Source organism: Chionomys nivalis, chromosome 5 (genome assembly GCF_950005125.1).
Source record: "Chionomys nivalis chromosome 5, mChiNiv1.1, whole genome shotgun sequence".
NCBI lineage: Eukaryota > Metazoa > Chordata > Mammalia > Rodentia > Cricetidae > Chionomys > Chionomys nivalis.
This window is the reverse complement of record NC_080090.1, coordinates 51,124,631-51,144,842: the sequence shown is the minus strand read 5'-3', so window position 1 is coordinate 51,144,842 and position 20,212 is coordinate 51,124,631. Positions and strand designations below refer to the sequence as shown.

The 20,212-nt window shown below is 44.4% G+C and overlaps 2 protein-coding genes across 16 annotated transcripts in view; one reads left to right on the top strand and one right to left on the bottom strand.

The window, feature by feature from the left end:
* The window catches only part of Pxk (PX domain containing serine/threonine kinase like), a 71,433-nt gene extending 62,941 nt beyond the window's left edge, over positions 1-8,492 (top strand). For 5 of the 15 annotated variants that reach the window (XM_057769321.1, XM_057769320.1, XM_057769319.1 and 2 more), the window contains one exon: positions 7,326-8,492. In XM_057769321.1, coding sequence (XP_057625304.1) covers positions 7,326-7,540 — 215 coding nt within the window. In that variant the 3' untranslated portion in view covers positions 7,541-8,492. Of the gene's footprint in view, positions 1-2,679; positions 2,713-5,678; positions 5,700-7,040; positions 7,058-7,281 lie in introns of those variants that run through there. The other 10 variants (XM_057769333.1, XM_057769332.1, XM_057769329.1 and 7 more) reach the window with 6 other exon arrangements.
* Positions 8,493-9,537: 1,045 nt separating this feature from the next.
* On the bottom strand, positions 9,538-14,898 carry Pdhb (pyruvate dehydrogenase E1 subunit beta). Its single transcript, XM_057770897.1, has 10 exons — positions 14,795-14,898; positions 14,668-14,721; positions 13,314-13,421; positions 13,159-13,221; positions 13,042-13,077; positions 12,409-12,694; positions 11,816-11,926; positions 11,437-11,528; positions 10,301-10,442; positions 9,538-10,068 (listed from the first exon to the last, which is right to left on the bottom strand). The coding sequence occupies exons 1-10, from the start codon at positions 14,834-14,836 to the stop codon at positions 9,923-9,925; spliced, it is 1,080 nt and encodes a 359-aa protein (XP_057626880.1). The 5' UTR covers positions 14,837-14,898; the 3' UTR covers positions 9,538-9,922.
* Between the last annotated feature and the right edge of the window lie 5,314 nt (positions 14,899-20,212).

The window sequence follows — 20,212 nt, the reverse complement described above, 5'->3', positions numbered from 1 at the left end:
TTGGGAGCCTTCTCATAGGAGTGCCAGAGATGGGACTCAAGTACTCTGGAAGAGCAGCAAGCATTCTTAACCTCTGAACTAACTCTTTAGGCCTTTTTTGTAAGGTAGTGGTTAAGGTGGGATCTCATGTAGCCAAGGATAGACTCAAACTCTTCATGTATTGGCTCTTTTTATAAAGTACATTTACAAAAGTATGTTAAGGATTCTAAATAAAGGGGAAACATAAAACTGTTGTTTTCAGTAATCACATCTAAGTGATTTGTATTCATAGTCCCCTTTAATCCTCAACTTTCTTCCTGTCCAGTAAGAGTAGATTCCAGTTTATCTCTATTTCACAGAAAAACTGAGCTTCTAGTAGAGTTGAGAACTTGACCAAGGTCACAGATAATGGAAGCTTCAAGACCCAGGATTTGAACTTTATTCTGCCTCCATTCATTTACTCCACTCATTGAGTGCCTGCTTTTTTCTGGGAGTGTCATGACCATGGAAGTTAAGCGCTGCTCTGCTGGAGTGCACAGAGCCGGCTCTACCAGTTGCCCTCTGTAACCGTGAACAAATGAGTTCCATTCTAAACTGTCTTGTTTTAGTTTACTTTAATTAATATCTTTTATAAAACAAAATTACTTTTAATTAATTCTAATTAATTTGAACTTCTAAGTTAAAAATGGTGAAGGCATGATAAAGGAATTAAGCTTTTGGCATGGTAATCAACATATAAAACACCCTACAAGTAATTTTCAGAGAGAAAAACCATCTTGACAAATGAAAAAGCCCTGAAAACCTTGAGTCAAACCACAGCTCAGACCCTGTTTTATGCAGGTTTCCTTTTTCCTCTTTCAAATAAAATCTCTCTGTAAACCATCATCACTTTTAACCTTCCACAACTTCATCTTCTGACCCTTCATCTCCAGATTTCCGTAGTGGAGGCTCACAGATATCTTCTCTCTAGATGACTTTCTGGAGAGCCAACTTTTAGAAGGATCTGTGGGCTAAGGAGATGGCTCAGTGTTGGTAAAGGTGCTTACTGCCAAGTCTAATAACCAGAGCTCTGTCCGTGGAACCCACATGGTAGGAAAGAACTGACTTCTGCAAGGTTTTCTACGCAGTAAACAATCATAAGGTTAGGGTGGGAACTGTGGCGAGCTTAAGGAGATGAACTGGAACGTGGGCCTAGAGAATGAGCGTAAGGAAGAGAGAGCCAAGGAGAGTTAGGAATTAATAGGGGTAAGGATTTACACCATCTAGAGAATTTTGAACTTACTGAGAAAAATGAACTTACTTAAAATGTAGAATTTTCCTGGTCTAATCAAGTCTGAGGCCAGTGTATACCAAATGTTTGTATTCAACTTTAACAATTATCTCTTTTCAAAAGCTATACACAAGCCTGGCAGTGTATGCTTGTAATATTGGGAAGCTGAGGCAGGAAGGTTCAGAATTTGAGGCTAGCTTGAGCTATATGTAGTGAGACAGTCTCAAAAAAACCCTAGGGTTGGGGATGTAGTTCCACCCTGGGTTTGGTCTCTCAATCCAGTAAGCAAAGCTGCACACACATAGAGCAATGTGTTTTTCCCTGAGCAGGTTGCCTGTCGTGCAGGGCTGACCATGGGAGTGCCTTGGTTCTGCCTGCTCTCTGCTGCAGCTTTCTGCCCACTCTCTCATGCTCCCCCCCAGCCACAGTTCTAAGGGTGTGAGTTTCTCCTTGGATTTCTCCCCTGGTAAAGGAAAAAGGAGTGATTGTGTGTTCCCAGCCTCCTTTGTTTCTTCCAGAGTTGGTCTTGTGGCCACAGGGATTGAGGGGCCCATCTCAGACTGATGTTCTTTCTTGCTGTTTGTCCTGAGGAAATCTGGGGCTCACTGTGTGGGGAAGAAGCATTATCGTTTTCTTTTAACCTGAAACCTAGTGAGTTTGAAAGAACAAACAAAGCCATTTCCTTGCTTTTGCCATTGGAAGTTTCACTAGACTAAAGTGGGCTGGGAGCCAGGCGTTGGTGGCACACGCCTTTAATCCCAGCACTCGGGAGGCAGAGGCAGGCGGATCTCTGTGAGTTCGAGACCAGCCTGGTCTACAAAGGGAGTTCCAGGACAGGCTCCAAAGCTACAGAGAAACCCTGTCTCGAAAAAACCAAAATAAATAGATAAATAAATAAATAAATAAATATAAATAAATAAAGTGGGCTGGGGATGGTGTCCCGCGGTTCTTCCTGAGAAGTCGCCCACCCACAAACCCCCTTATACCTGTTCTGTTACTTTGTTCTTCTCAGCTTAAAAAGAGAGTCTATTTTAGACAGTGGAAGACTTTTTTGTAAAACAGTGAGCTTTCCTTTGTTGAACGTCTTGATAAACATCCCTGGTTGGTAATAGGTGCAGAACAGACCACTAGCCTTGCCTGCTCTTTTGAAGTGCCTATTATGCTTGTAAATAAATAAAAATAGCATCTCACTGGCTTAGAAAAGTGTGGAAAAGTGGCTTGTTTATTGCCGTATCCTGAAAGGTTCATGTTTAAGCTTGTACAGCACACATTTTGTGGTTTAGTGTACCCTAGTTTTGCAGTGAGAATACTTAACATGCAATTCAGACTAATATTTTACTGTTACTGTTTGCTTAAATGACATTAAACTCTAAATAATGATGTCTCTCTATTTCTCTCTCCTCCCTTCCCTCCCCCTCTGCTGTCTTCAGTAGAGCATGCACCACTTTGAACGTGAGTTTTCGGTAAAGTAAGCTCTGCTGAGTCTCCAGCTTTAGAGATGCTGTGTTTCTGTGTTTTTGTGTCACTGGTGGACACGGGAAGCTGAACAGAGAGCACTCCCTTTTTGGACTATCTCGGTGAAAACACAGCATCTTTAAAAGCTGCCCCACCCCAGTCACTTCATCCCTATCCATTTCATTTCCATCGTGACCTTCTAAAATCTTCATTTTCATTCCAATTTTAGTTTGGAAATGTGAGCTCTAATTGCATCTCAGTGGCATCTGAGTCCATTTTAATGTTGTAAACTGTTGCTCTGAAGATTGTGCTGTAGAATGTTGGTTCCTAGTTACTGAGGAAAACGTGGTATTAGGCAGTTGAGTTGTCGCAACCTCTTGGCTTTTATAATTGTTGACAGAAAAAAAAAGTTCTGACATACACTTGGGAATTCTTGAGATATGAGTCTCCTCATCTGCCTAAGGCCAAGGCAAAGATGGCCCAAAAAGCTGAGAACCACTGTGTCCTGTGTCACTGCTGTCTTCCGGGCCTGGTGTGGTCTAGTGGCCAGTTGGCTGACCCATCCAGAGCTATAGAAACCTAGAGAGACTGCTGGACTTGACCTAAAAATAGGTAACTCCAAATGTCCTTCCCAAAAGAGTGTTACAAATGTTCCTGGCACAGCAACCTTCCCAGGATCTAAAATATATAATTTTTCTTTGTGTACCAGAATGGCACTCAGCTGATTGCCACATTCCTACTGGGCCAGGTGGAGAGGCTTCTGGGAAAGTTAGGTCAGCTAGTATTGAGATTTTTGTCTAAGAGAGCGTGAGCTAGGAGAACTCAGGACTGGCCTGGTTGTCATTGTAGATGCACTTTTAGGAGCATGTCCCACCCTAGTTGTGACTTCATATAACCACCAGTCCAGCGTGGAGTTTGCTCTTTCCTCTTGTCCGCTTATGTTTGTTCTCTGTCCCATCTTTCCTTTCTTGACATTGTTGCTAATGGTCCTATCTTATACTCACTGACCTTTAAAAGAAGCTAACAGCCGGGCGGTGGTGGCGCACGCCTTTAATCCCAGCACTTGGGAGGCAGAGGCAGGCGGATCTTTGTGAGTTCGAGACCAGCCTGGTCTACAGAGCTAGTTCCAGGACAGGCTCCAAAGCCACAGAGAAACCCTGTCTCGAAAAACCAAAAAAAAAAAAAAAAAAAAAAGCTAACAGACTCACCAGTGTAGGGGTAGCCCCAACCAATCACCTTGTTTGTAGGGCAGGGTCGCCTGAGGATATTTTTTACTAATAAATATTGTTGGTGTGCTCTCCCCCGGCCCTTTTGCTTTTTTGTTCTCCGCTGGAACCACGCATTCTGTGAGTTTTTCCCTAATTAAAGCTAAAAATATTCTTATAATTTCTGTCTGCCTTCATTTACACCGATACACTTGGCGCACCAACGTCGGGCTTTTTTGCTCCCGCCCCTGACCGGAAAAATATTCTTATAATTTTTGTCTGCCTTCATTTACACCAATACACACCAGGAGGTGGTGGTGCACGCCTTTTAATCCCAACACTGGGGAGGCAGAAGCAGGCAGATCTCTGAGTTTTGAGGCCACCCTGGTCTACAAGAGCTAGTTCCAGTACAGACTTCAAAGCTATAGAGAAACCCTGTCTCTGGAAGAAAAAAAAGAGAGAAACTAACAGACTCTTAAAATGGCCAAAGACAATGAATGAATGGAGCTTATCCTCAGAGACTGAGTTCCCAAGTGTGGTGCTGTCTCTTCCTGAGGGTCTCCTCTCAATTTACAGTATACCCTAGAGGTTGAGTTCTAGCCTTCCTTGCCTTAGGGTATACCCAAGGCCTGCTATAATTCATTTTGGACTGGTTGGTTGGTCCAGTTCCCTGTGAGCAGGCATCAGGGTGTTTACTTTTCCCCACTGGGATGAGCAGCTCCACTTCTTACTCGTGTTTGCTGCACAGGCATAGGCTAGCCCCGCTCCCTGTGAGCAGACATCATGATGCTCACTCTTGTGTTCACTGTACATGCAGAATACTTTAGATGATATGTTGATACCGCCAACCTCTTGAGGACTTTGTTAAGTCGTAGTTTCAGCCTAGACTTAGAAAATGAAGATATTGCTGGGCGGGTGGCGCACGCCTTTAATCCCAGCACCCTTGAGGCAGAGGCAGGCGGATCTCTGTGAGTTTGAGGCCACCCTGGTCTACAAGAGCTAGTTCCAGGACAGGCTCCAAAGCCACAGAATAACCCTGTCTCAAAAAAACAAAAACAAACAAACAAAAGCAAAAAAAAAAAGAAAGAAAAACTCCAAAACTCTGGTTCTGAGGCCATCATCAAGGGCTGGTTCTCTGAAGCCAAGCTGTTGTATGCCAAGGCCACCACCCATACTCGTGAATTCAAGCCCCTAATAGCCTTCCTAAACCCTAGACTGGAGGGCAGCCAGTCTCAGGCAAGCAGTGGGGTCCCCAGTGCTGCTGCAGTCCAAGCCTGTCTTCTGAGTCTTAACCCTGTAGTGATTCTTCAACCAGGGACCTGGACACAAAGCTCAGTGGGGGAAACTTACAGCTCCTGGTCTGGTCTAATACTTCTACTGCCCTTCTCTGGCCATTAGGATAGTGCCTAATGCGTGGGTTTTGATAGCCATTCATCCCCACATGGGCAGAGCTTCTTCCTCTGGCAACCTTGGTACTGCATGCTGTCAGTCAAGAGAGTCCACACTCATTCCACCTGGGCTTCTTACCTCAGTCATCACTTCATTATAATCCTATGAGGTAAAGCCAGCAATGTCTTCCATAATCCATCCTACATAAAACCTAGTTGAATTTCAATCATTGTTGAGCAAAACCAATGTAAATTACATTTTATTCATTTGTCTGTATTTAATCTTTATTTGTATTGCTATGGGATCCTTGTTTGAGAATTCCATGATTGCAGAACATGAGACTGTGCATTTATGTGAGTCTTTCATTTTGGTTGCCTTAGGTTGGGCTAAAGGTATAAAGGAGGTAAGTGGGTTTGTAAACTGCAAGACTTTGACCATTGCTTGCCACACTTAGTACTTTCTTGAGTATTTTATTGGTGACCTTGAGCCATTCATTCCTGATCCATATTTAGTGCACAAGGTACCTTGTTTGTTCCTCCTGCCCACAGCAGTGTGATAACAACAGATAAGTAGGGTCTTAGAGAACCACAGTGTTCATAACTGCCATCCATTAAAGTCACCTGCAGCATTAACGTCTCACTACTTTGGAAGGAACAGTTTACCTAGTGACTTAAAAAAAGAACAAGAAAATGAAATCTAGTAACTGACTAGATGGCTCATGGGCCCTAAGCCTTACCAACCTGAATTACAATCTCTAGACTCACATGGTGCAGAGAGAACTGGCTGTGCCACCACTTGTCCTTTGAGCTCCACGCGTGCACTGTGGCCTGCTTGTGTGGTACACATACACAGGAAATGAATGTTTAAAAGTTCACCTGAAGGATGTGTTAGATACCCAGGTTCCCTTTCTTTGTCCAGAATCCATGACATGCATGGCCATGAGGACTCATTCTGTCTGGGGTTGGGCTTCCCTCTGAGAATGCCATTGCCAGGAAGAGACCCCTTTCTCCAAATTCCTGTTGACAAGTACTAGTATTTTAAGTTTAATTCAGCCCAACAGGAAACCATTCAAAACAGATTTAACAGCTGGCATTGGCTCCTTGAGTCCTGAGTGGCTTGCTCTTTAACAGGCCAGCAGATGTCACTCCCACTTTTTTTTTTTAAATATTATTTATTATGTATACAATATTCTGTCTGTATGACTGAAGGCCAGAAGAGGGCGCCAGACCTCTTTACAGATGGTTGTGAGTCACCATGTGGTTGCTGGGAATTGAACTCAGGACCTTTGGAAGAGCAGTCAATGCTCTTAACCACTGAGCCATCTCTCCAGCCCTCACTCCCACTTTTGTCCTCAAGTCCTGTTTCTACTTGGAGCCAAATAACAGCCTGGTTTTCGTGCACATAACCGTAAGGCTTCTTCGCACTTAGGCTCTGATCTTTACAACAGTACATACTTCTCAAGTGAAGCTGAAGCTGTGTGGTGCTGCAAGATCGCCATGACTCTTGGAGGCCTGAGAAATAGCAAGGAGCAGCAACACACATTTATAAAACTGCAAGCCTGGGGAGGCCGTGACAGAGGATCCCTGGGGCTTGCTGGCCTAGTCTAGCCAGTCACAGCCTTCAAATATTGTGTGAGGAAGCAGCTAGGGATTGTTCATCCCTTTGGCCCAACTCTGCATGCAGATATGTCTCACCCTGTGTGCTCAGTAGGTATAGCTGACCTGCTGGGAACAGACTCTGAGCCGCTCTAGGGATTGGTGTCACTGTGTGGTTTCACGAAATTCACAAGATCCCTGATACTCAATTCAGTTCTCTTCTCACATTTGAAAGAAATAACCTTTAAATCCCCCACCCCCCTTTTTGCGTTCTTTCCCTTTTTTTAGTGTTTGAAAACACCCTGAACACTGGGTTCTTGACCCCTCTGAGAATATTTAGTCTCCCCAGATTCCACTCTGCCCTGGCCCAAGTAGAAGCAGCATGCAGGGCAGGTGGAAAGGTGGAACACTGACCTTCTTTTTCCTCTGCAGGGCTGTCTTCTGCATTACCTCCACCTCCTCCGCCTCCTCCACCTCCACCAGCAGGTCCCTCGACAACCTCAGGCACAGAGATGCCTGTCCCGCTCCTGCCCCAGGATGTGAATGGTGTGAATCGTGGAGCCTTGCTCAGCTCTATCCAGAATTTCCAAAAGGGAACTTTGAGGAAAGCCAAAACCTGTGATCACAGTGCTCCTAAAATTGGCTGATGTTTCCTGTTTACACTGGGAGGCCAAGCTCTTCTGCCCCACTCCCACCCAAGTCCCTCTTCCTAGTTGAGTCCTTGCGCAGCCTCCCGCAAGTCCCTTTCTGGGGCGAGTCCTGCAGAGCCAGTACAGCCAGTCTTGCCGACATACTCCAAGAGGGAAACACTCTCCAGGTAGAACAAAGTGGGGCTAGCATTGCTGCCTTAACATTTTGCTCCTGTGACTCTAATGGGCTTCCTTTAGGGGCAGCAGCATATGGGAATTATTTTCACCAGCTAAAGGAAAATGACAGAAAACAAAAGCAATGATGATATTCTGTCACAGCAGTGACTGGCCTGTTACTATCTCTGCCACTCTATTGAAAGCGTTCTCACAGTTCAGTCTTCGCAAACATTTTCTGGTCATTTCTTACGTAGTTCACCTCAGACGCTAACACTGTAACCAAGGCAGTTAGTTATACTGCTGAGGCAGAGAAGCAAGAGCTCTCTTGATTCTTCCTTCCGCAGGAGAGGGGAGTCTCACTGTGGCTGAGAGCAGCCACTCTGGATTTACAGTTCTTTTCAGTGAGAATGTACCAAGACAGACGGAAAAACATTAACCACAGAAAAAGCTCTTGCCAGTTAAAGGATTGTCTTAATTCTCAGCATTTAAGTCAGGTTGGAGTAGAGGGAGAGTCATTACAAGTGAATCTGGCATCTATGGCAATCACTTCTGATTCGATGTATCCAATTTCAGCATCTTTTTTGATGTTACTCAGTTATTAGAAATCTTTCGTTCTGTGATTTGCTTAAATCTTTAAATAAATTGCACTTTAAAGGATTATTAAAAATCCACTTTAAAATTCAAATACACACATCAGTGTTGGTTACTATGCAGAAAGAATGTCATTGTGTATAGTTTCATGTAATCTGTGATACATACTCAGCTGTATTTTTTATTAAAATAAATCATGTTAAGAAAATACGTTGTGGCTTTGCTAGGTATTTCAGATGAGAACTTCATACAGCACATTTTGTGAAGTGTGTTACTCCTCTCCTCCTGTCCTGTCTCCTCATCTCCTTCATACCTGCTGATAACCCTTACTATTTAGAGACTATCTATACACTTCCATAACTTGTTTAAATCCTTCAATCAAGTTTTAACGAGGCTCATATATGACAATATCTGGTTTGGATACTGTGGAGGAGCACCTCACATGAATCTTTCATTTTAAAAGAGATCCTGTTAGGTATGAAGAGTCGAGACACTGCACTGGGGATATAACTCAGTTGACAAAGTGCTTGTACGGCACTGAGGAAGCCCTGGATCATTACCAGCACTGTATCAACTAAGCATGGTGGTGTGTGGTCTGTGGCACTTAGGAGGTGGAGGTAGGTGGGTCAGAATCTCAAGGTCATCATCATCTACTAAATGAACCTGAGCCAATGAGACCCTGCCTCAAAAGAAAAGGGTTATGCGGCGGCAGACTATTTTGATGACAGAAACCTGGATAGAGTGCTTCTGCTTTCAGTTTCTGCAATTTTGGATGAAGTTTTAGATACATGAATAAAAGCAAATAGCATCTGGGGCTGTAGTAGAGCACTCGGCTAACATGCATATGGCCCTGGGGCAGTAGAGGAATGACAAATTAGGGTCAGGTACGTTAGTGCCAGCTCTCGGGAGGCAGAGGCTGGTGGATGTCTATGAGATCCTGGTCTACAGATAGTTCTGGACCAGCCAGGGATACAGTGAAATCTTCTTAAAAACTAAGGAAGCTACATTTATACAGCATATCAGGTTATTTTCCATCTGCCACTAATTTCTTAATAGTACTCCAAGACTTCCACATACATTATTTCACTAATATACAATTACTTGCCACACCTTTAATCCCAGAACTTGGGGCAGAGGCAGGCAGATCTCTAAGTTCGAGGCCAGCCTGGGCTACAAAGCGAGTACCTAGACATCCAGAACTGTTAAATAGAGAAACATGTCTTGGAGAAAAATAAATACAACTACTTATAGGTAGGAATCCCCTTTATTCCTTATCAAAACAATTTAACAGCAAATGTAGATAATATACTTTTAAAACATATAAGTTATCTTCTGGGGGTATATCTTTCATCAGGACTCTGCAACATTCTTGCCCTTTGTAGTGAAAGAGGGTAAATATTTATATTAATCTTATTCAAAGACTAGACTAACAGTAACAGACAAAGAAAGTATAGCATCTAGGGCAGGGAGTGTTTTCCACCCATAAGCACATTTACATTTCTTACCAGAACAGAGACACCCGCTGCTGCTTTAGCATTAACTTTATGATAGTAAAGTTTCTCAGTACACATCAGATGAAGTCCTAACAAGTATTTTAAATAAATGTCAATGACTTGATATTCAAAGTCCAAGTTAGACATTCAGCGTCTTCTTTACTGCAAATATGATGTCTTTGACCTGAGGTATGGAGTTGTCTTCTAGGATCTTCGCATAAGGCATAGGGACATCAGCACCAGTGACACGAACAGCAGGAGCATCGAGGAAATTGAATGCAGGGCCTGGAGAAAAGGAGGCTCATCTGAGAGGCTGGTTTGGGACTCAGAGAAAAACAAGGTAATGAACCCTAGTTACAGGGCACTGCTTCTAACTGGACATTTTAAAACATTTACCTGATGGACAAAAACCCTTGACTGACAAGCAGAAAAGTCATTCAGTCACACCTAGCTTTTGATCTCTGTATACTGTTCACTACAGCTTGATTGTATCCTAGAACCAGTTTTTCTGAAATACCTTCCATGATTCTGGCACAAATCTCAGCTCCCACTCCAAATTGTGGCCAGCCTCCTTCCACAGTTACGAGGTGATTTGTCTTCATGACACTGGCTTCTATGGCTTCAATGTCCATTGGTCTGATAGTACGCAAATTTATCACCTACAAACAATGCAGTAAATAGGCTTTATAGACTTCAAGAGATAAATACAGCCTTGACTCCAAAACAACACTTCTTTTTGTTTTTGTTAATCTCTGGGTTAAGGAAAACTGAATACACCTATTAATAGGTACACAAACGTAGAGACTAAAAGGAAAACCAGTATGTTGGTGTAAACCTGTAATCCCAACACTTAGGAGGCTGAGGCAGGATGACTACACGTTTGAGGATAGTGTGGACTACACAGCAAGACCTTGTCTCAAACAAAAAGTCAAAGAACTTATAATTAAAGTGGAAACCTGTATCCCCATTACAGGAAACTTTGCTCACCTATAGGGTCCACTCACCCTCCCTGGTTTCATCATCCCTCTTATCAAAAGAAATAGTTGAGTGTTTAACGTGCAGCAGCCCTACATCATGACACCCAATGGGGAATTTCTATCATCCCCATTTCCCAGCTTATAAAACACAGCAAGTAATACTTTCCAAGGAGAACTACACAGGAGATGAGATTCCGTTACTTCTGAAGTCCAGCTCCAAGGCTGGATCGTGTGTGTGTGTGTGTGTGTGTGTGTGTGTGTGATATGTGTACTGTGAGGAGTCAGAGGATGATGTCAGGTTTCTTGCTCAATTGCTCTTCACCTCATTTGTTTTTTAGAAATGGCCTCTCACTGAATCTGGAGCTAACTGATTGGTTAGACTGGCTGGCCAACCTAGCAAGCACTGTCTCCCGAGGGGTGGGATAACAAACTCATGCTGCCACACCCGGCTTGTTTTGTCTCTATATGGTGCTGGGGATCCAAACTCAGGTCCTCATGCTGGCACAGAAAGCCCTTTACTGAATGAGCTGTCACCCCAGGCCAGCACGACTGGATTGTAACCTGAGAAAGGGACTTAAAAGATCCAGAATCTCGTGTGTGTGTCCAACTCTCACCAGCCTTGAGTCCTAAAGGGAGTTTCTGATTTAAAGAAGGAGGGGAGTGAATGTCCACTTACCTCACATTCAATTCCCTCCTTAGACAATACAGCGGCAGCTTCTAGGCAGTGCCCCACTGGTCTTGAATGGGCAACTACAGTGATGTTGGTCCCTGAAATAAAGTGGTCACAGATTAGAAGTCAATGGAACTAATGTAGCACCGGTGATTCTGCTGCCGGCTGTGGCTCTTATCAAGCCTTCACCTTATTTCAGTGATCTGAGCAATGAGATCGTATTTCTGGACATGAAACACAAACGTACCAGAGATTCAGAAAAAGCCTAACCTGAGCTCATTCAACCTTTACTTTTTAAGTCAAACTACTTGGCAGTAACTTCTGGCCTATGCAGACACAAGGGCTAAGTAAAAATAGTCATTAATGTATACTAAGGCGTTCTTACCTTGCCTTTCGATTTTGGCTTTTCCAATAGGAATAAGAAAATCTTTTGACTGAGCTTCTGCAGGAAGTTCAAATGCAACTCCATACATCAGTTCATTCTCTAGCATCACCACTGCAAGGCATTAAAGTTTTCAAACAACAACTACAGACAAAATGTCTAAGAATGTACAGACAGTGAAATCTAGAAGCTTCAGGATGGGTTAGGTGCAGGTCAATATAATTCTTTTTTGTTTGTTTGTTTTGGTTTTGGAGATAGGGTTTCTCTGTGTAACAGCCCTAGCTATCCAGGAACTAGCCCTGTGGACCAGGCTGCCCTTGAACTCACATCCACCGCCCCCTCCCCGGATTAAAGGCGTGTACACCCCCGCCCAGCTTTGGTCAATATAATTCTACTTGCTGAGGTTAAGCCAATTGTGCAGATATGCAGTAAGTAATCAGCACCTTACAGCAGATGAAAAAAAGTACCATTTAACTACCTTTACTCTCTACAAACCATTAGCACTCTACATATGCTGTGTCTACATCTCACTAGGTGCCCTTGATAGTTCCTCACATGCAAGAGTTCATGTCAGTTTCTAATGTTACTATGCTGACCTGGATTATCATCACGAATGGCCGATTTAATAAGTCCTTTTGCATCCTCGGAATTCCAGGGGCTGACCACTTTTAAACCTGGGCAGTGCCCATACCATGCAGCAAAGCACTGTGAATGCTGGGCAGCTACACCTGCTGAGGCACCATTGGGCCCCCTGAATACTATGGGCACAGGCTGAAGGCCAGCAGACATATAGTAAGTCTTAGCGGCTGAGTTTATAACCTGGTCAATGGCTTGCATAGAGAAGTTGAAGGTCATAAATTCACAGATGGGCCGCAACCCAGCCTGTCAAGTAGGAAAAAACATCAACGTTAATTAGATTAAATACAACAAGGAATACTAAATAACCACGCCACTCTTCCAACATTGCGAACAATATTTTCTTTCTTCTTCCTTTTTTTTTTTTTTTTTTTTTTTGTTGTTGTTGGTTTTTCCAAACAAGATTTCTGTGTTTAGCGTGGCTTTCCTGGAACTCACCCTGTAGACCAGGCTGGCCTTGAACTCAGAAATCTGCTTGCCTATTTCCCAAGTGCTGGGTTAGATTAAAGGTGAGTGCCACCATGCCCAGCTCAATCATTTCAGAAGATAATATTAAAGGATATCTCTTAGATTTCATAACTAATAGCACTTACCATAGCTGCGCCAACAGCGATTCCAGCAAAGCCCATCTGTAAAGAAACAGCAGTCTAAGAAAACGTCCACAGAAATAAAACTGAATCCTCAACTCTAAGCTGGTCTGCAAGGCTCACCTCTGATATGGGGGTATCTATGATCCTCTTGTCACCGTATTTCTTCCACAGGCCTCTGCTAACCTACAATTAAGATTTAACCCCATGACTTTCAAGGTTCTGTCAGGGCAAATGCATATTTTAAATTTTATATCAAGTTTACTTATTTCAGTTACCTTGTATGCACCATCATACTGGGCAACTTCTTCCCCAAGCAGAAATACCTTTTCATCTCTTTCCAGTTCTTCATCCATACCTTGATTAATAGCTTCACGAACTGTCAACTGTCACAGGAGTATATAAACAGGAAATACGGTAAAGGATATAGATACTATGGAGAGTCCCTTCCTTATTCTTACCCAGGCTGCCTACAATACAGAACATAAATTTAATACTCAAGCAGTTCCCTTTTAAAGTTCCAAGTATCTGAGGAGGCAAGATGGCCAAGTGTGATGAGTTTGATCGCCAGGTCCCACATAGTGGAAGGAGGAAACTGATCCCCTGAAGTTGACCTCTTTAAGTGCACACATGCACACCCACACACATACACAAAGCAGATAAATACATAGCATACAAATTAAAGTTCAATAACACTGTCACTAATCCTTCACTAGATCTTAATGACAAGGTTTCAGAATGCTTTTGTTGTGCTGCTTGATGTATATACCCAGGTGAGAAAATTGATGGACCTCTAAACTAGCTCGCAGGCAGTTTCCTAAGTAGAGAGCATGCTAGGCTGTTTTATCACTATTCTTGGAGGCAGAGAACTAGCATGGACGTCTAACTAAGGCTAAGTATTAAGCACTCACTAGTGCCCAACACTTGACATCCACAACCTAGGAACTGCTACTTTAATAAGTAGAATGGTAAAAATCTTCCACTTCTAGATATAAAGATGCCAGAGAATCAGGGACTCAAGCCGAATATCTATCCTTGAATAAATGTATAAAGTGTACGAAGGATACAGTTCAACCTTTCAAAGGAAGAAATTCTGATGTATGTATGCTACAACATGTATGAACCTTGAAGCTACTGTGAGACGTTAAATAAGCCAGAGACAGAAGGACAAGTGATTCAACTTATGTGACATTCTAGAACAAGCACACTGAACAAAAACCAGAAAAATACAATATGGTATATAAGAGCGGTTGGAGAAAGTGTGAGTTATAATCGTGTAATGGATAGCGCTCTTGTTTCGGAGGATCAAAAAAAGTTCTAGAAATAAATAGCTTATATGGTGAATGCATCCGATGCCACGGAACTTTACATTTTAACAAAAGGTTTGAAGCTAATATTTTACCACAATTTCGGGGGTGGGGGGAGGTTACTGATCGTTTATTAGCCTGCCACCGGCCTCGCGGGGAGGGTTGTCGGTGTGAGGGGCGCCGGGCGGGGACAGAGGCAGCGAGAATCATCCCCGGGACTCGGCCGCCGCCAGGGTCCGCGATGCCCCCCCCCCGGCCCATTCAGGCCTGCCTGGGGACTGGGGACTCCCTCCCGGTCTCGCCCAGCGGCGTCGGCGCCGGTTACCTGCAGTGCCGCGGGCGCCGAGCGGTGAAAACGCCTCTTCAGCAGCCCGGAAACCTGGCAGGGAGAGAGAAGGAGGTTCAGGGAGGGCACGGGGCCGGCCGCGGGGGTGCCGGGGGCTGCGACCTACCTGCCGCAAGGGCCCCCGCACCAAGCCAACCACCACCGCCATTTTGCCCGTGTCCTCTACTGGCGGCCTAATGACAACACAGAAGCGCCGCAGACCAGGCCTGGCGCAACCAATGGTGGGGCGGGACGACCTTAGGGCCCGCCTCCGTCCGGAGAAGCCTATAGAGAGCGACGGCTAAGGGACCCGCCTTCCTCAGAGAGCCAATAGCAAGGCGCAATGCAAGAGGGTCCCGCCCCTCAGGCTAAAGGCACTGCCCTATAGGCCTCTGCGGCTGTAGCCAATGTCAGGTAGTGACGCTTGCGAGCCCCGCCGACCTTGCCAGTCAGCAGCCCGCCGGGGTGGCGGCGGCGGCAGCGGCAGCAGCTGATCCTTTCTGGCCAGGCCCACTAGAGAGGGCTTTGCCGGCGGCTTGCGGCCGCTCTCCTGCAATTAGCACGCCGTGCACACACCCCGACTGCTGCCTACCACGTGCTGAGACACAGTGCGGCCTGGCTGACCGAGGATGGAGGGACCTTAAAGCCACCCCTTTGCGGGCACTGCAGGCCTCGAGTACCACGTGACTTTTACACAGAGTCCAGTGCAGGGGGACAAAATCAACGAAACAGAAAGAAAAGGAAACGACTGCTTCTCCGAATGGTGGAGGAGGAAGATTTTTTATAGATGTATGGGAGAACATGGCCAGAGGCAGAGACATCTGAGAGAGCCCTCAGATGTATGAATGAGTGCTGTCCACTGACTATAAGCAATAGCTTTCAAGCATGCATTGTGTTCACTTTGGGTAAAGTATTTGTGATGTAGCCGGGCGGTGGTGGCGCACGCCTTTAATCCCAGCACTTGGGAGGCAGAGGCAGGTGAATTTCTGACCAGCCTGGTCTACAAGAGCTAGTTCCAGGCCAGGCTCCAAAGCCACAGAGAAACCCTGTCTCGAAAAACCAAAAAAAAAAAAAAAAAAAAAAAAAAAATTGTGATGTGTGCTACATAAGTGATTGTAGGTGGTTTCTGTTAGTTTTGTCTTCTGAAGAGGTGAGGAAGTTGTTCTGATCATGCTGAATTTAGGTGGTATATCTTATAAGTTTCAAACCTGAGGTGCCTGTTTAATACATCAAAGCGGACATGTGGTTCTCCCAGTATCCTTCAGCCCTTCAGCCCTTACTGTTACTTGGTTTGTCTGGCATATCCCACCCCTCTATCCTGAAGTCTCCAGCCAAGGGTTGAGTTCTCCCCTTCCCCCAGAAGCTCTTCCCTATATAAGCCAGACGTTTTGGTTACCGGCCCTTTTGCCGTTTTGGCTGTTGTACCTGGTTTCCTGTTCCCCCCCCACACGCTCCCCTCGTGGCCCAGCTCAGTCTGGTCATGTCCACTCTGGACTCTCCCAGATGCCCCTGCTTCTGACGATGCGCTCCCATTTTTCTATAATAAACTTTCTCTTCCGCCATACCGAGGAGCAGCCATGTCCTTTCTTTCTCTTTTTATCTCCTTTTTTTCACTAGTGCCCAGACTGGAGAAGAAGTCTGAAGCCTAAAGACTTGATAGGACTAGAGACAAACATTTGGGAATAGCTGCTTAGTTGTGGCTTTTATTTTCTTTATTCTATCTCATCTGTAAGTGGAAAGATGGACACTGAGGTATGGGATCAACCCCTTCCAAATCTCCCTCACTACTGCCATCAAATGGTCACTTTGTAAGAAATATCAAATATGCGCCAAATGGTAGTGGCGCTGGCTTTTAATCCCAGCAGTCAGGAGGCAGAGGCAGGTGGATCTATGAATTCCATGCCAGCCTGGTCTACAGAGCGAATGCCAAGGCAGCTAGGGCAACAGAGAAAGTGTCTAAAACAAACGAAAGAAGGAAGGAATAGCAAATATAGATCTGTTCTATCAAATACTTTAAAAATTTGTGTTTAGGATAAGGACTTTTTAAATCTCCCCTACTTTGAAAGACTTTCATGGAATGTCTTTTTGTTTTCCCATGAGACAGAGTTTCTCTGTGTTATCCCTGGACTATTCTGGGGTTCCCAGGAAATGGTGACAAGTCACATTTTGCAGAGGCTTAAAAAGGCAAAGCCACAAGGCCACTGTATTTTCTATTGGGTCCAATCATAAGCAAGCACCTTCTGCCTACATCCAGTCCAGGGGCAAGCATATATCCTGATGTGTTTCCTGTGTATGTACCTACTGCCCACATGTGATTAAGCACATCTGGTGCAAATGAGACAAACTTATTTAGGGGAGCAAAACATAAACAATAAATAGCCTCCAGCATTTAACTTTGATTCTCACAGGACAATTTTCTTTTTTCGAGACAGGGTTTCTCTGTGTACAGTCCTAGCTGTCCTTGTAGGTCAGACCGGCCTCAGACTCACAGAGATCTGCCTGCCTCTGCCTCCCAAGTGCTGGGATTAAAGTTGTGTGCCACCACAGCCTGGCATCACAGGACAATTTTATGTTCTATCATGTGTACCCTATATTGTAAAAGAGAATCTGCATATCCGTATTATTAATAACTTAGTACATATACTTTGTATTAGGTCCCAAACCCAGCACAAGTCTTACTCAGTATCTGTGGCACCTTCCAGCACTTCTCACCCCACCCCCTCCCAGGGGCTGGGCTTCCCTTCCCTCCTCCCCAGTCTGGTCCCTATATATCCCATTTTGGCTACAGGACTTGGTCTCTTTGCCTGGACCACCTCTTTGATCAGTAGCTCCTTTCTTGTCCTCGTCCCTCATGGTCCAGTTAAGTCTGCCAGCCATGTTCAGGCTAGACTATTCCTTCTCCCTGCTTTCTCCCCCATTTCTACAATAAAAATCCCCTCCATACTTTAGAGTAGCCACCTCCTCCTCCTTGTATTTCATTTTTCATTCACATTGTTAGCGATTTGCTTGGTCTGAATGAATCTTTCTCCCAAACCAGTTGCCCCTAGAGTACTACAAAGTTGAAACCAGAGGGGATACTATCTTGAGAGTCATTGTTTCATGTGTGTCAGTGCAAACATTGTCAGAGTGAAGAATGCCAGGGCTGATAAAGAAAACATGGACATCACAAGACTCAGAAACATGGCTGACCACCCGAGCAGAGTAGGGCAAGCCTGAGCTCCTGAGGGATTGACAGCCCTTTTCCATCCTACACCCTGTCTCTCTATATGCTGGGTGGCAGTGAGATATAATACAGATGTCTAGGATGTTGATGCCATGTTTCTCAGAGTCTCAGCTCTGATAAGGCATGAAATTAAGATCAGCTTCTGTGACTGCTTATTCTGCACTGTTGCAGTGGTTAGTTTTTTGTCATTTTGACACAAACTAAACTCACCTAGGATAAGGGAATATTAGGGGGATATTTAATCACACTGTGAACCACAAGTTTGCATTTTTGTTAATTAACCTTGGGTCAGGAGGCTGCATTAGCAGCAAGTTGACAGGAAGTAATCATAGAGCACAAGAGGGTATCTGGGAGAGACAGAGAGACACAGGAAGTAGTAAGGAGGGATTTGGAGTGGCACAGCCTTTTCCGGTTGTTGAAATGGAAGCCTGGGTCTTCCATGGTTGGGGATAGCTAACTGCAACTCAGCCTCTCTGAGCTAACAGGATTGTACCCCAGCCTTTGAATCTCGAGTCTTAGTCATAATTAGAACGACAGAGATTTAGTTAAAGCTACATTTAGTGGCAGCCACAGGACTGATGCCTGCGGGAATAGGATTCTTGCCAGGCTTCTGCTAGGTAAGCAGGCTGGTGACTGCTGAGCTGCAATTGAAGGCTGAGATTAAGGCACAGCCACTGTGCCAGAGTTAAAACAACATTTGGCACCCCAACTAGTGGTGCAATCACATGGACGGAGACGTCACGCCAGACTGCTCTACTGTAGTTGCCTTGGGTCTTTTCGCACAAGCACTCACAGCAGTGGCTGCTGCTTGCCAAGAACCAAATGGCAGGCTTGCCCTTGGAAACCGTATGAGGGGCTTCAGTTCGCCACAGATGACAAACTACTGAGATGTCAGCAGATTTGGTAAGATTCCTGGGAAATCCTTTAGTAGAGAGTTAAATAATATTAAAAGAAAAATCTTTCCCATGTTAAAACTGGGGGACACCAGAATGCAGGGTGCTAGGGGCAGTTTGTAATCTTCAACAAGGCAAAACTCTCATTACTTCATCAAATATTTTTTTCTAAGGTATCTATTTCTGAATCAGTCAATTAGATACCATTCATGTAATGGTAAATTATAGATTCAGAAAACTGTTTATGAATTAGTTCTATTGGCTGTTGTACAAAATATTGACATAAGGTAGGGATGTTTAACATTCCTTGTGGAAGAATTTTTGTCTTAAAAATACTTTTTATTGTGCAAAAGTATCTGTCACAGACATTCTGACATAAATATGCTACTGTTTATACAATGTATATGTCTAAAACTTCTGTTTTTACAAACTCAAAGAATTCTTGTGAGTTCCAGGGAGCTGAATTGAAGGATCCACTGTAAAGAGGTCAGATACATCCCCCTCAATTCCCTGGTCCTAAAATTTTTCCCTTAATTTAACTTTGTCCTCTGTTCTGCCAATACCTTAAAAAGGTGTAAGAGACACAAGACATTTCCATACCACAAACACAGGACAGAAGCAAAGAGACCAGCTATGCCAGGATATGACCAGCACCCAGCCTTCTCAGGTCCCCTCCAAAGATGATGCCCCTAAATATAAAGGAAGCAGTTTTGAGAATCTGCGGCTCCAATTCCTTTACCCTGTGGTGCCTAACCTCCCGCCCTTTTATTATAAAAAAGAGATGGGAATGTAATGATCTGCTCTGTCCCTTTAAGAGACAAGTCATGCCCACTCCTTCCTCCATCTGCTGAGGCAGGCTGATCTTCAGTTTCCAGCCTGAGTCCCTTACTTTCTGTCTGTCTCTCTCTTGAAGAGGCAGCTTCTGCTTCTCCCTTCTCTCTACTTCTCCCCCTCACTGTTTCTATCTCTCTCTCTCTCTTTCTGTGTCGCTCTCTCTTTCTCTCTCTCTGCCACTCTCTCTGTTCTTCCCCCTTCTCGCCTTCCCTTCCATAACCCACTAAATAAATATTCAGCTTCACTTTGCATGGCATGCCTATCTGTCTCTGTCTCTCACCTGCTACATGGCTTCCTGCCTGGGACCCAGCTGCCTTTGTGGTTGACCATGGTCTCGGGACCCACTGCCCACTGCCATTTGGGGACTGTCAGCATGGTCTCTCCAGTATGTGTTCTTTGATGTACTTGGAGATTACAATTCTGTGAAAAGGCTTTATCACATTGATTACATTTGTAGGGTTTTTCTCCAGTATGTGTCTTTTGATGTACTCGGAGATTACTGTTCTGGGAAAACGTTTTATCACATTGATTACACGTGTAGGATTTATCACCAGTATGTGTTCTTATATGTACTTGAAGATGATGGTGAAATGCA

What these genes read in the sequence shown, in the direction of transcription:
- Pdhb (XM_057770897.1), bottom strand. Translation starts at nt 14,836, where the DNA reads ATGGCGGTGGTGGTTGGCTTGGTGCGGGGGCCCTTGCGGCAG. An exon ending in TAGATACCCCCATATCAGAG is followed by an intron (nt 13,078 to 13,158) that starts GTGAGCCTTGCA and finishes GTTTCTTTACAG; the next exon opens with ATGGGCTTTGCTGGAATCGC. An exon ending in TTGTGCCAGAATCATGGAAG is followed by an intron (nt 10,069 to 10,300) that starts GTATTTCAGAAA and finishes CCTTTTCTCCAG; the next exon opens with GCCCTGCATTCAATTTCCTC.